This window comes from Camarhynchus parvulus, chromosome 2 (genome assembly GCF_901933205.1).
Source record: "Camarhynchus parvulus chromosome 2, STF_HiC, whole genome shotgun sequence".
Taxonomy (NCBI): domain Eukaryota; kingdom Metazoa; phylum Chordata; class Aves; order Passeriformes; family Thraupidae; genus Camarhynchus; species Camarhynchus parvulus.
Genome location: NC_044572.1, coordinates 58,697,965 through 58,713,382, shown reverse-complemented (window position 1 = coordinate 58,713,382; position 15,418 = coordinate 58,697,965). Strand labels below are relative to the sequence as shown.

The 15,418-nt window shown below is 35.9% G+C and overlaps 1 protein-coding gene across 5 annotated transcripts in view; it reads left to right on the top strand.

Moving 5' to 3' along the window:
* The window catches only part of ATP9B (ATPase phospholipid transporting 9B (putative)), a 158,897-nt gene that overhangs the window by 76,162 nt on the left and 67,317 nt on the right, over positions 1-15,418 (top strand). For all 5 annotated transcript variants that reach the window (XR_004061703.1, XM_030971882.1, XM_030971881.1 and 2 more), the window contains exons 10-11: positions 1,135-1,210; positions 8,138-8,214. Coding sequence is in view for 4 of the 5 variants with exons in the window: in XM_030971882.1 (XP_030827742.1) it covers positions 1,135-1,210; positions 8,138-8,214 (153 nt within the window). In the remaining variant the exon portion in view is untranslated. The remainder of the gene's footprint in view (positions 1-1,134; positions 1,211-8,137; positions 8,215-15,418) is intronic.

Sequence of the window (15,418 nt, the reverse complement as noted above, 5' to 3'; positions counted from 1 at the left end):
AACTGAACTAATCCCAAGATCATCAGAGTATAAGTCTAGATTCAAAATTTGTGGTTTTCTTCTTAGGGCTAATTCCATATCTCCCTCTCTTCCCCTCTGTTTTTGACAGAATGGTTCTCCATGCCTTTTAAATAACAATTTTTCCTCACTTAGGAGAGTAAGAACTATAGTTTCCTTGCTATATTGGGATCTCTTGATCTATGCTCAAAAAGTTATGTGTTTAATTGGAGATTTTTCTCTTTTTAGAAACGGAAATTTCTGTGCAGCTCATCCTGTGCTTGGTGGTTGTTTCAAAATAGAGATGAAAAATGGGCATAGGTTTTGATTATTGACAATATGTATATTGCGTACTTTGATAGATAAGTCATCTCCCCTTTTTTGCAAAATGTTTAGCAACAATCTGTAATTTGGTCAAATACACTTGATTATCCTACCTCCTAAAGTTTCCTTTAGTTGTAAACAGCACATTTCACAGCTGCTAATGAGCAACAAATCTGTACATGCTCCAAATTGATTATGAGAGATTGTCTGTTTACAATCTGCAGATCATTATTGCTTGGGAGGAGAGAGGGGAGGAAAAAAAGGGGATGTTTAAAGAAATCATGGAAGCAGTTTTCTATTGGAAGTATTTTCCCAAGGAGTATATATTTTGTAAGCATGTGGTAAGATAATACAAGCCTGCATTTCATTTTAAAAGTTGCAATATTTCCCCCTGAAGTTTATATGATGTTGATCAGGTAGAAAATGAGGATCACCATAGCCTACTGTATGAATTATACGTGATTTAAATACAGAACAGGGTGTTAATTTTTGGGAGTTAGTGTTCGTAACTCACCTTAACTGCATGCTGTATCATACTGTTCTGCAGTTTGATACACCTGAGGAAAACAATATGTTACTTTTAAAATACTTTTGACTAGTTCTTTTAGAATGATTGGATAGAAGTAATATGAACTTCAAACATTATTTCACTTTTTAGACAGTGTTTTGCATCTGTGTATGTGCAATGAATGCTATTATACAGTGACTGATACAAAGATGCAAACATCCCGTGTCAGTTATTCAGATGGTATGACATGGTTCTTGACTTCTTGTAATGGTGATTCACTTATTAGCTGTTCTTATTTTTAACAGGAAGACAGTGATCCTGCAGTTCATGAAAGCCTAAGCATAGAAAATACATTATGGGCAAGCACTGTTGTTGCTTCGGGTAAGTGCTGCAATACAAAGCTGCTAATGTATCTAAATACTTCCAAGGAAATGCATCCTTATTTTTCAAAAGCCATTAATATTTCACATTGTAAAATACTTTTATCTTCCAGGCTATTAAACTGTTGCTTTTCTGCCTTCCCATTGGTTTTATCATGCTGCTCTAAATATTTTCATACATTTTAAATCCTCCTTAATAGCTTTGGGGGTTTTTTAACTTAAATTTTGATATTTCAGTATTACAGTCCCTTGTAGCCCACTGACGTCACTGACCTTTTTCATTTAATTAAAACTTTAAGTTGTAAGGTGCTCTGTTTAGTCACAGTGGATGCTTTTCCCTGCTGAAAAGCAAGGGTGGTTTTTGCATTTTTTAGGACTTTTTCTTCTGTGTATACTCTGTGATTAGTATCTTCTATTAGGCAAAGTCTTAATCACAAAGAGTAGATAAGTTTCAAAGTTAGGTAATTTTAAAATACTGGGATCTAAATATTATTGCTGTTTAATGTATGTCCCAGATATTATAAATGAGTATACATTAATACCTAGATGCTCTATTTACACTTTAAGCCGTTGTAACTTTTTGTTTTTTAGAGCAGAAATTTATTTTCTTTCATTTTTGCTCAATGTAAGAAAAGTCAAAAGGACGGTGGTTATTCTTCTGCATGACGACTGAGAATAAGGAATTGAGAGAGCATGATTTCTGAAGAGAACTAGGATTTAAGATGGGGAATTGGAACAACTGGGAACAGCCAAGAAATGAGAAGAAAGTAAAGAATCTCTAGCTAAATTGTAAAGTTAGTCCCTACTATGAAGACTTCTTACATCAGGATGTGGGGAAGAGATGAATTCTGACGAGGTAGAAAAGAAGTCTGTGGCTGAGCACTCCTTTCCCGAGTGCTGAAAAGATAGTCATGATCTTTGATTCTTAGTGTTGTTTGGTTTGATTGCACTGGAAAATTATTCTCTCTAAAACTTTGATCAAATGGATGATGCCTAAATTTGTCCTCAGGTTTTTAAAACTTAGGTAGCCGAGATCTTTAACTTTGTATAAAAAGATGCTTCTCATGAATTATGAATTTCAATACTGTATAAACTTGGTTTGAGTTTCCTTTTCCTCAAATCTATGTGTGGAAGAAAACTACAAACAAAGAGTATGCATTTGCAAACTCTTTAATTCTGCATCAGTATATTTGAATTTTAATTGAAAGCTGTTCATGTTTTCATTTTCATGGTAGATGATCTTGTTTAGAAGTGTAGCTATTGACTGATTGCTCTTGATCTGCTATCTAAATTTGGCACCTATATTAATGGAAACAGTTCTCCCTAAAATTTACACCTTAGGAAAAGTTTGAGTTTTTTACTTCTAAAGGGTCTTGTGAAAGTTTAATTATTTATGAAGGACTTTAGCTCATTATTAATGATGGCAGTGGAAAAACATAGGAAAAGATAATTCTCTTGTTGGGATGTAGTTTTTAATAGTGGAATAAGCCTTTAAGGCAGACTAAGGGCAAACTCACTGAACAATACAAAGTAAAGAATATTGAATGGCTCTTCAAGACTGCAACGCTTTCTGAAGGGAAAAATATTGTGATCCAGAAATTAAAAATTGTGCCGTGGTGTGTATACAGAAGCTACCTTGAATTTAGGTACCAGACAAAAATAATTTCCTTCAGTAACTGATTTTGTGACATTAATTATATCTAACCTCTGGGATATCATTCATTTCCTTTACCTCATTTCATGTATTAACTGCAATTTAATACCATGGTAATGTGCTTCTCTCATGTAAGTACTCATTGTCCTGTAGGGCAAAAATCCAGATCTTAAGAATTACTCAGGAACTGTGTGGATGTAATTTTAGCATTTGATAGGATTAGCCTTTCAGCAAAAACTAGGAAATTATTTCCTTCAGTCTGTTGCTTATCTAATAAGACATTTACAAGATCTTAGAGGTACACTGTGCATATAGTCATGAGGAAGACCATAAGGTAAAACATCTAGCAAATTGTTAAAATTAAGATGTTCTAGATCTGGTTGATAATTGATGCATCATTCAGTTGTTTCCATCTCACTTCCAAGTTGAATGTACATAACTAAGTTAGAACACTTGATGCTGAGCTAATTAAATTTGGGTTTTTTTAAAGTAGATCTAATAATTGAATTTGCAAGATTTGTGACAACTGAGAATCTTAATAAAAATGCTGTTCACTGTCTGACTGCATTATAAACATACATTAGCTGACTTGCTTAAACCTGCCGTGGGAGGATATCAAAGGTGGACTCTGCTTACCCAAGTTTGCAGGTGCCTCTGCATTCTCTCCCCTAATCAGTCACAGCCCGTAATTATATCTGAAAAATCTAGTGGAAGAATATGGTTGTGCACAGCTTCTATACATAAGTGACACTAGGATTCCATGAAAACAGAAGAATAAACAGCCTGTAGTATGTGAAAATGTGCAGATTTTCTACTCTGTAGACAGCTACCTCACCCACACATGTATCTGATTACAGTGTCTTCACTGTCTAGGTTCACAGTTCTACACACTGGTATTTTTCACTGAAAAAGTCTATGACATGTGTGTGCAAACCTAATAATTCTATTACTATTCCACTTTGGTTCAAGAAAGGGGATTTGAGGCCTGAGTCCAGATAGTGGAGGGTAGAGTTCTGCCCTGCAATATTTCCTGTACATCTCTTCATTTACCCTAAGACTCTTCAGTATGACAGCTTGAAAGGCTGCTCCCTCCAGTGCTCTCTAAGCAGCCTGGACAGCATCTGTTACTAAGCCAAGCAAATTTGTGACCCATTGGGACCCTGTTAGACCCTTTCCAACCCCCTTGTAGGTTGTTACAAAGTGTTCTGGGTCAACCTAGCACTATTATCTTGACATATTACTGACTGATGGTGTCAGTCTCAGGAGCAGAAAGAACTACATCACTTACACCCAAGAAAGGAATATATACCTGAATTGCAGATACAAAGCCTTATTTAATTTTTGAAATGATTTTGTATAGGACATACAGGACAATTTTTGCGTGAGGGGGCTCCCTTCCCAGTGATTAATGGATGCTGAATTTCCTGATAGAATTCTTTGATAAATTACAAAAACCACATTGCATCAGGTAGGATAGTCCACTATCTCCAGGATAGAGGCCATTGCTATTTGTCAAGGTGATACAGAGGGTCAAGGTTAGGCTGAGAAAAGTGTTTGGGGAATTATGTGGGGAATACCTCAGGAAACTTGACCTCTGGTTGCTGATGCCATGACAGTTCTAGAAGAGAGAGACCACAAATCAATTATTTCACAGATCAGTAACAGTAAATTTAAGTGTATAACGGTTTCAAGAAATCTTATCAACTGCATCTTGAATACAGCTTACCAAAGCTCATGAGAATATCAGAATACTACAATAATGGATTCTACAGAGAAAAAAAAGCACCTATTGCTAGAACAGTAGAAGTGACAAGAAAAGTATTTGCTATAATTTAAGACTTTTTTGTTTTCTTCATGAATTTTGGGAACCAAAAAATTGATTCAACAAAATTGTGTAATTCCAAACAACCCAAGAATAAACTATTCCATGTAATTTTTAATATCAAAATATAATGTTCAGAAGAGTGAGGTTACTCAAATTTGTACATTTGGAAGGTGTTTACTTTCTCTGGATTTAGTTTGTCTCTTTACCCCTTAAAAGAACAATAAGCCAAATGGGAGGGGGGGAAGGGGAATCCATTTTACTGCACCTAATATATACCCAGTTTCAAAACTGATAGTTTAGATATCTAAATGGAGATTCCTACTGATATCCAATCTGCAGGGCTTTTTGGCCTTTGCTGTAAAGCTCTGACAGAGATCTGGTGACCGTCTGTATGATGCTTATCCTAACCCTAAAAAGGACAAAGATTAATGTGCCTGGATCACACTGGAAGCCTCTGTCAGGGATGGAAATCAACAGACTTTTTCTCAAGTCCAAAGCATGCAGTCATACTTTAGTTATTCTTTAATAAGTGAGATAGGAAAAAAATATTCTGACATTTCCTCTTACAAGCAGTATTCTAGCAGTTTTTTTAAAAGTAACAGTAAGGCACAGAGTCTCTGTCATTCTTAATATCTGTATTATCACTGTGGAATTAATAACACTGCCTGAAGGAAAGGAAATTTTGGTTAGTGAAGACTTGCCAAACTACTGTCCCTGGAGAAACACTTCTAAATATAAGCAAGTAACTTAAACCACTGAGTTTTCTGAAAACCTCTTAGTTTATCTTCAATTAAATTACTTATCTTTCAGATGATTTGTGCTTGTGGCATCAATGACTGTGGTGTTTGTGCTTATTGAAAGCTGCGGTAGGTTTCATTTCAGAAAGGGAGAGAGGACAGTTAGCAGTTAAATTTTAGAAAGCCTCAAAAAGTCCAGTAAAGTCTGGACTTTAGCTTTTTGTTCTCCACTTGTGATGATCAGTGTGGTTCAAATGCTGAACAAGATAATGCAGCTTTCTGGGAAACCTGCTGAGATACCTATTAAGAGAAGACTTGTATTAATGAAATTGCATCATCATTTTGGCATATGTCAGTCTTGTGAAGTCACTTTAGATAAAATCAGAACAATTTATATAAATGCACAGCTGTCAAAAGCAGTATTTTCTGCCAACTCCTACCTATGACTTTAATTAATTTGAGCACACCCTGGTTTTTCTATGGTTCATAGAGTGAAGATGTATACTTGAGAGATACCAAAATTGGTATCATCACACACAGGATTCAGAGTATGCCTGGCTATCACAAGTCTGCTTTTCTTTTTTTTCTAGGCCCACATTTATTCTAGTGGTATGTCCTAACTTCTCTCCCCATCATTAAGCACTCCACCCATACCTATCAGTGATTGCCCAGTGTAGGAGAGCCAGTTTGCAGAGGCCCCGTACGTAAAAATATGGGAGTCGGTGCTTTTGTAAGCTGAGGCTTGCAGTGCAGCTGTGCTTCCCAAAATCCCAGATTGGATTCAATTCGTTATTGGATACCAGAACTGTCCCTGCTGCAACCACTGTGGGACAACAATGAAACTACAGATAGAGTTCCCTACACCAATGTACTTCAGATTTAAGGAACACTTAGTTATCACTGATACTGTGCTGATGCCAGAAAGTTTAAAATCTAAGATCAACGACTCGTTGTAAACAGCAGTTTAGTCAGATCTAACCAAAATTCTGCTTTAAGTTCAGTAGTCAAAATGGAATTTATCTGACTTTCACCTTTAAAACCAATGTTTCAAGGAACAAAATATGAGACAAGTAGGAGAGTTTGTTTTTCTGAGCTGCAGCAGCCAGGTGAAACTTTGTAGAAATGTGCCATGTGGAATGTAGAGTCCTCTCAACTTCTACTGAACTAAATACCTGTGAAGGCAGAGGTTGCTGGAGTGTGCATGAGGAGATTCCCTGCAGCATATTGTCCAATACATTCTGACTATTGGACAGAGGTCAGCTCAGAATCACTCCAAAATAAAGTGCCCCAAAGGGATATGTGGACATTGGTTGGAGACAGTACAAAGGGTTCAGAAATTATGGATTAGTGACTACTGGAGGAATTTTGGGGTGGCCTGGGCATTGATCAGTGGGCATGAGCAATGGTACTGTGCATCACTTGTTTCCCTTGGGTCTTTGTTTTCTTTTGGGGGGAGATGGGTTTTGGTGTTTGGTTGGTTGGTTTTTGTTTTTGTTTTTTGGGTTGTTTCCTCCTCACTACGATATTTATAATCATTAATATTATCACAAGTATTACTACTGTTGTTGTTATGTTTACTTTGTTTCAGTTATTAAACCATTCTTATCTCAATCCACAAGTTGTGATGAGATATTTTGGTTTTGTTGGTTTTGTTTTCTTTTTAATTTTTTTTTCCTTATCCTCCTCGCCATCCTGTCATTGGTGCTCTGGGGAGGAAGTGAGTGAACAGCTGCATGAAACTTAGTTGCCTGGGGGTAAACAAGAATACATTCTTATTTTTGAGTAAATGCAGACATCTTTAATGCAAACATCTTTCACTATCATCATTTTTGTCTTTGGGAGTTTCTTCAATTTTTTACAACTTGTTACACTCAAGAGTAGTGGTAGCAGATCTTATATGGGGTTCTAATTGCCAAAGACAAATTAAGGTAATGTCAGACAAACGTGTAATACTTCTACTTTTTGAAAAAGTTCTTTGAGTAGGCAGTTTTTGAATAGTTATGTTTATTATTTCTTCATATCATAGTGACCCCCAAAAAAATCACGTTGTACTGCCATAAAGCCATTTCAGGTTACCTTATGAAGTAATAGAAATAAGAGGAGTTTTTATGCTAGAAAGTGTTATGTAACATATTAATAAAAGAATTTTTTTTAATATAAACATTTATTTAGTGATGCTGAAGCCAGATTTTCCATGCTGTAAAAATTGGCTAAAAATAATTTAAAAATTAAAATGTTTATAAGCTAATGAAGATAATATTTCTGTATAACACTCTATCAAAGTAATTAATTGGCTGAACCAGATTTTACTTCATTATAGATGGCAGAGGTAGCAGGCAATTGGTGTGTGATGTGTTCAGCACCACTTTACTCATTTTTTATTCACTCTGCAGTTATTTATGCTGTCCTAACTTCTGAAAACACCTGGAGGAAGTTTTAAGTTCAAATACAAGTTTCTAACCAGCTCCATTGGAAGTATTGTTTCCATAAAAAAGAAGGAAAGCATGGTATCATCTTTACGGATGTTTATTGCAGAAGTTAAAATAATTCTTCATTTTACATTCTGAAAATCAGCACTCTCAGTGTTAGGCAGAAATATTGGGGTTTTTTCATACAATTGATTTATTTAAGGAACTAAATTAGTGCAAGTTTTAATTTGGGAACATCTTCTCTCATTTACCTGACACCTCTGGGGTTTTGTTTGTTTTTCAGGAACTGTAATTGGTGTTGTTATTTACACAGGCAAGGAAACACGAAGTGTAATGAACACATCCAATCCAAAAAATAAGGTAAGTTAGTCTTACTCTGGAATTGCCAGATTCTGTTCTCAGAAAACTTAAAAGGAGATGTACCTAAACCCAAAAATCTAAAAGTTTTTACTGTGGTATGTGTCATGTGTGCTGCTGCCTTGAATTTTGGTACAGTCTGCCACAGTCTCCTTTTGAAAGTAAAATTATTTTTCCTTTAGCTAGGAGTGTTACAGGTGGTAATGTGGGCATTTGTCTTTGAAGTATCAGTGTTCATCTTCAGACCTTTATAATTCTGTCTCACAGCTAAATATTAATTTTCACTTCTCCCAGATTATTTTACTGTACAGTATATGGCTAAAGGTGGACAGTAGTTTTAAGGAGTGTTTATAACAGAATACTAAAGTTTATTCAGGCTACCAGTGGTGGTAGAACAAGATAACTGTTGCAGTTGCTACCCAGAGCACTCTTTCAGGGATTTTTGCAAGCAATTAAAACATTTCCAAGAGATTTTTCTGTCAAGAAGATACCAGCGGTTTCAGTGCTTCCCTCTGTACAAGATTCTTTCAGGTCTAAGCAAATCAAATAGCTCTTCACTTAATCAGTAATGTTTCTAATGTAAGTTGGGGAGCACTCTCAATTTTAAAGAAATAGAACTTCAGCTGTGGGCTGTACCTTACAACCTAGACCTGTGTTTAGTAAGAAGATAATTACATTAAGAAAGGAAAAAATTATTGCAAGAGGTTTAGAAAAAAAATCAACAGTGACAGGTTGCCATTTTCACGCCACTCATAATAAGTTGCTCTGAGTCGGAACATCAAGACTGAAATGATAATACAAATTGCTTGAAGCAGTTATTGCAGTCCCCTGAGTGTATTGATTTGTGTTTCTAATAAAGAGATGCTTTTAAATGTCTCATTGACAGAGACAGGTGATATGTACCATAATGAGGATTAAGATGGCCTTTTATTATTTTAATCTTTGTAACATGCATTTTAGAATAATAGAGTAAAATGGAACCAGAATGTTTGTGGTGTATGGTTATTTTCTCTTCTACCTGATACAAAGATGAGCCCTTTAGTAACAGAATCTTTCTCTCAAGAATTCTGAACAACTTCTCCCTAATAAATAATTTGCACAGGTGTTTAAAATTAAATTATTTAATGTGGCAAACTGATGGGGAAGTATGCATCAGTGTAGCATGCATTACCTAAATTCAACACATTCTGGGGATGTGTTAGGCTTTTAGTAAATGTTAAATTTTTTGTATGTGACTATTTCAACAAAAGTATTGACATGGAGATTTTGTCTCTGTGAAATGAACAACCGTGTTTAAAGAAGTATCCAACATGTAACATGACCAGTAAGGATGAATTTGGGAACTGAAAACAGGAAAACGCTTACAGCTCTCACAGCTGAGTAAGTGATAAAATTGAGTACTGCCCTGTAAAAAATAGTTGTCATTTTTAAGATGTAGTTTTAGCTGTACCTTTATTTGCAGTCTGCATCTTACTGTCTCTTTATCTTCTACCATGGGATGAGATTGGTTTGCGTACTTCTGTATGATGAGACACCTGCTGTCTGTAGGTGATATTTTGTGCTAGCTAGCCATGCAGAAGGTAGACAAACAGTACTCAGTTCATTCCTCCTCTGTGTATTCAGGGATCCTCCTGTGTTTTCTCAATCTTGAAAATAATGGTTACATGTTAGCTAGGGTATGTAGCATTAGGACCCAAAAGGAGGGCAAAAGGAGTCTAAAATAACCTTTGAGAGTAGAAGATGTATTAAAGATTTGAACATTTAAAAAAATTAGCATACAACTTGCTGAAACAAAATTAAAATTAAATTGATCAGTTTTGCTATTGCTGCAAACTTGAGAGGAAATAAGTCTGCAGCCTTTTCTGCTTTAGGAAAGGATTATTGGAAATACTGTTTGAAACCAGTTTTAAATGACACATTGTCTCTCTCTGCTGCTCTTTGAAGACAAATAAAAATAACATTTTAGGGATTTTCCTGTACAAGGTGTTGATACACTCTTGTTGGGAACATAGTTCAATAATGCTGGTGTCTCCTTTCTCTGGGAGAAAGCAAACACTGAGATCTATGATTCCCAAATTACACTGTCAAACTGAAACTCATATGTCCAGAAATAAGCAAGAAATTCATGGGCCTGACTCTTTTATCAGTACTCTCTTCATTGAAATACAGGTAAGTGCTACAGTTGTATTTTTTGCTGGAGAGTAATATTACTGTTGTACTTCCTATTATAAATTTGTTTTTTCTAATGGTAGATTTTTAATTTGCCTTCTTAACACTAGATGCTTTTTGAAAGAACCAATATTAAAATTTAAATATGCAGACCTGCTCTATAAACACTCAGCAAAAGACTAAAACTGGAATAAGTTTAGGAAAACTTGCATAGGAAAAATTGTGAAATTTATGTACCTGTTCAAGCATGGGATTTGTCTGTATGTTAAACTTAGAAGGATTTATTGTCTTTGCTGAAGTATTTAGTCATTCAAGCAACAATTTTCTTAACTTAAAGTCAACGCTTACTTGTTTTATTACAATTGTAAAAATTGTTTCATTGCCTAAGGATGCAAACACAGTCTGAAAAACACAAAGATAGAGAGTGTAGAATTTTCTTAATGGATCAATTCAATATGTTTTTAATTCCAACAATATAAAGAAAAATTATTTCTGGCAAGGTTTAATTTCAGTCTAAAATGATATATGTTCTGTGCTTCAGATAAATGTGGAAGTGGTAACATCAACATTATAGTGTAATGACTCTCTGCATTTTACCTCATTGGCAGTCACATCAGCTTACTCAGGAATGCAGTTCCAGTCTTTAAAGAAAAAAAAAAAACCAGATTGAATTGTGCTCCTCACAATGCTGTAATCAGTAATCAATCCTGTTTGGATAGATATTCTTAAACCTTGGCTTTCTGGATGAAGTTGGACTTGTCAATGCTAAAGGTCATTTATAGGTGTTAATTAACCAAGAGGGAAATTAACAAACTAAGGTTATTTATTTATTTTGTCTGGCATTTTGCAGTGTTCTCATTCTTCTTTAAAGTGCAGAACAGTTTTTTGTTATCTAAATTCAGAGTTGCCTTTGCAGCTTTAATCTTCATAGAAAACAAGACTGTTGGTGCAACCCTTCTGCAAATGTGACTTGTTTCCATCAATGGAAACAGATTTTGGGGGTGAAGTTAAAAAACCACAGTATCCTTGGCAGGAGATGGAAATAAATTCAAAGTAATGTATTTTGTGTACTAAGGTTGAAACATTAAAATTTCTTGGACTTTGCAATATATATACACCCAGAAAGTACACAGTAATGCATCAAAATTAGTAGAAATTATCTTAAATGGAACTGCTGTGAAATCAGTAGCCTCTCTAAAGGAGCTACAGCATGTAATCTGCCTAGTGTGCTTCAGATTAGTATAAAAATAGTTTTAATGGTCCTAATCCTTACAAGCAGCATTCAAAACACTTTTTCTTCCCCCTTATTTTATGGAATTCTACGTCTGCTGTTAAATTTTAACATCAGAAGTAAAACTTCATAGTAACCATTCAATGTTCATCAAAATAGTAATATTGTTTTTACCCTAATTCTTAACTAGCCTGAAAGCTAACTACTCTTGTGGTTCCTGCTTTTGTTGCTTGTTTGCTGTTTTGATTTGGTTTGTTTAACATATGAAAATCTCAAAAGGGTGGTTGGTTTTTTTTCTTTTTGTGTGTATATGTTGCCCTTGGTTATTTGAAAATGGCCTTGCTATTCTGGTAAACTGAGGCAAAATCACTTTGCTGCACTCTCTCTCTCTCTCTCAGTCTCTCATTCTTTCCTCCTAAAACATGTCTTTCTGGTTTGTTGTGACCAAATTTACTTCTCTGTGTTTAAAAGGATTTCATCTATGCTCATTCTCCATTTTTTATGAGGATGATTTTTGAAAAATATTTGCTAAAAAAAGGATACCCCTCCCTCCAATTTTTATTTGGAGTGAAATGGAGTGGCTTCATGTGGCAGATTCATATTGTCCCAGAAACTGATGCCACCTCACCATAGCTATTTCAATATTCAAAATATATGCTTCTTCTGCCTTGACACATTTTTTTGAACAGCAATAAATTAGGTTGTCCAACATCTTGCTAGTGGTGTTAGTAAGCCATTCTTGTCTCTTCTACCCCAAAGGCTGACATTTCTAAGTCCAATTTGAATTTCTGTTCTGGGCTTCATAAGGGCATTGACTTTATCCTGCTGCTACATTGTTGAGCAAGAGCCCAGTAATTTCACTTGTATATTTTTTTTACTAAATTGATAATTTCATGTTCATAGTCTGTTCGAGAAGAATGGGTTTCTCTGGCTGTATGTCTGAAGGGTCAGGGTTAGTGTAGAACAGTGAAAACTGTTACATGGCTCTTCATGGCAAATGTTAAGGATTTATAAGAAAAATGTTTATGCAGCACTTTTTGATGGAGTATAGCCTGCTGTAGTGAAACAGCAGACTAACAGCAGACCTCCTAAAAACTTCTCTTTGTATTGGATAAAACTGAGAAAGCTGTCACCTACAGGTAATATGTAGGTGACGTGCTTAGCTTGTCCCCTGACACAGAGATTCTGTCCAAGGAAGGGCTTAACTACAAGCTTCCCATGAAGTATGAGAATCCTTTTCTTGATGTACAGGAGAATTTGTGGGATCAGGACACAGGGAAATACCTATCCTGTAGTGTTGTTGATGCTTTTCTCTCCATGTGCTGTCATCTCTGAGCAAAGGAAGGATAGTAGCACCTTGAAAAGCCTAGTGTCTCTCAGCAAGAGGGATGGAACAGTGTTGGGTAAGGAGGAAGACAAAAGGTACTTTTCTTGAAAAGTTTGGAAAGAAAGGGCTAAATGGCAGAGGAGGCACCTTTGTTGTTCCAAAATTAGAATGTAGGAATGTTGATGCTTAGAGGCAGTCAGCAGTGTTTTGGCAAACCAAAGACAAAATTTGCGTGTCCTTTACTCTGAGACAGAGAGAACATCTACCTACTATAATTAACACCATTAACTGAAATAGCAAGAGTGTCAAGTGGGAATTTCAATCCTTAGATGACTGGTATGGAAAAAGTATATAATTCCACATAAAGGAGCTGAGGTTTTCCATTTTCTTTGATATATAGAAAACTGGAAGAATGCTAGATTTATACCATGATTTTAAGACAATAACAATAAGACTGGAAGCCTTGATTGACTTCCTTGAGTATATATGTAGACAGAAATCACTTAATGCAGTCTGTTGAGCTGGGGTGTTTTGTACACTCATGTATTTTATTTACAGCATGCTGCTTCTTCTCAGAGACTTGATGGGGCACATTTTATCCCCATTAGCAATGCTTTTCAAGTAGTGGTGTATATATTTTTATTCTCTTCTTCTTTACATTGTTCTCCTCAAAAGAAATAAAATGGTAATACTACAAATGGGAAACTGAGGCACAAGAGATAAAGGACGTGGGGTGGGGGTAAAGCAGAAGAGCCACAAAAGAAACAGGAGCTGAGAGTGGTCGGTTTAAGGTATTCAACTTCATTTCTCATCCAACCTAGCTGAATGTTTTACAGTACTCTTAGGTTTCAAAATCCACTAATTTTGGGTTTGTATACACATGATATATATGGGTTTGTATGTATGTGATACCTGTAGCCTTAAAGTTGATCCTCATGTATTTTCTTTGGCATCTTAAAATAATTAGATCATCACTTGCTTATCTAGTTTGCTGTTATATCCCCAAGCTAGAGAAGTTGTTCCATGATGTGGCCTGCTATCAATTCACAAGTTAAAATTACAGAATAATCTATGCCCTAATTTCATACTTGTTCTGAAACCAGCAACTAAACATATCATGCAATTGCTATACCTAGGCATGTGATAGGTCTTTTCTGGCTGCGTGTAAGTTGTGTGGTACACTGTGTTGCTGTGTGGTGCCTGAGGCACTTAGCCTGAATGCTGCTCAAGGACCAGGCTGAAGAGCTTGGCTGTGCTGTGTTATGGTGCTGCTGCTTGGGACATGGATGTTGAATCACTGTCCTTTTTCAGTTGGTGCCACTTTTTGTTTACAGAGTTTTGTTCTAAACAAACCCATTGCTATACAACAGTATACAGAACAAGTTAGGAAATGGCCCTTCAGTAGTTGGAGAGAATTCTCACTGTATTCTGGGCATACTCCTGAGTTTACTGTGTATTTTAGAGTTCATGCCAAACTCTTCCACTGATTTTGCAAAGCCATATAATTCATTCACAGCTGTAAAATTCCTATAGTGTTAAATTTATTGCCTATTGCAAAGCTGTAGAAGGATAAAAATTGATATGTGCCAGAATGTTAATGGCAAGACACAAACCATGTCTAACTTGGAGTCCTAAATTCTGGCGATTCTCATCAAGAATGTTACTTGATGTTCTGTGATATCTCTCTTCCCATTTTGGAGACTCCCAAGAAAAAGTTGCTTGGATTTTGTTATCTTAGTATTTTTTGAACATATGTAGGTTAGAATTTGTCTCAGTAATTCAATGTTGTTTCACACTAGTGTTTAAGGAAGGATCAGTGGTGGAGTACACCATTTCTGAAGTACTCTATAAATTTATTAAAATAGATTAACCTCACAAAATAGTCAGAACAATTCTTAAAAAGGATCAAGTTATGGAATAGCAACAGCATGCTATTTAGCTTATTCACCAGAAATTACATGTACTTTACCTGGGAAAATCTAAGCTAAAATTAATGATTTATGGTAAAATAAAGAAATAATTTGAAATGTTGTCATTCTACAGGAGACAGTGCAAAAGGGAGATTCCCTGCACATTTGGCTTGTGTGGAATATCCCAGTAAGCTCTCAAAGAGGCAGACCCCAATGGCTATTTCCTCTCAGCTGCTGCCTCCACTGCTGCTAATCAGCTGAGGGAGTTTTCTTTTACCTTTACATTGCTCCTTATGGCTTTGTTGCCATTCAGAATTTAATCATGCCCTTGGCAGAATGCAGCTGCTGGGAGATGAGGGTAGGATCAAAGGGCATGGCCTCTCGGAGGGTACTTGGAACCTCATCCCATGGCTTAGGACTGCACCATTTTCAGAAGGCTCTGCCTGCAAGGCCTTGCTGGCTGTGAGCAAGCCAAAGTAGTGGCAACTAAAATACTGATGTTGTGGAAGGAGGCTGCTGTGCATTTTCTTACATTAGGGTTATGTTCTGTGCCCTTGTTGTTTGTTAGTA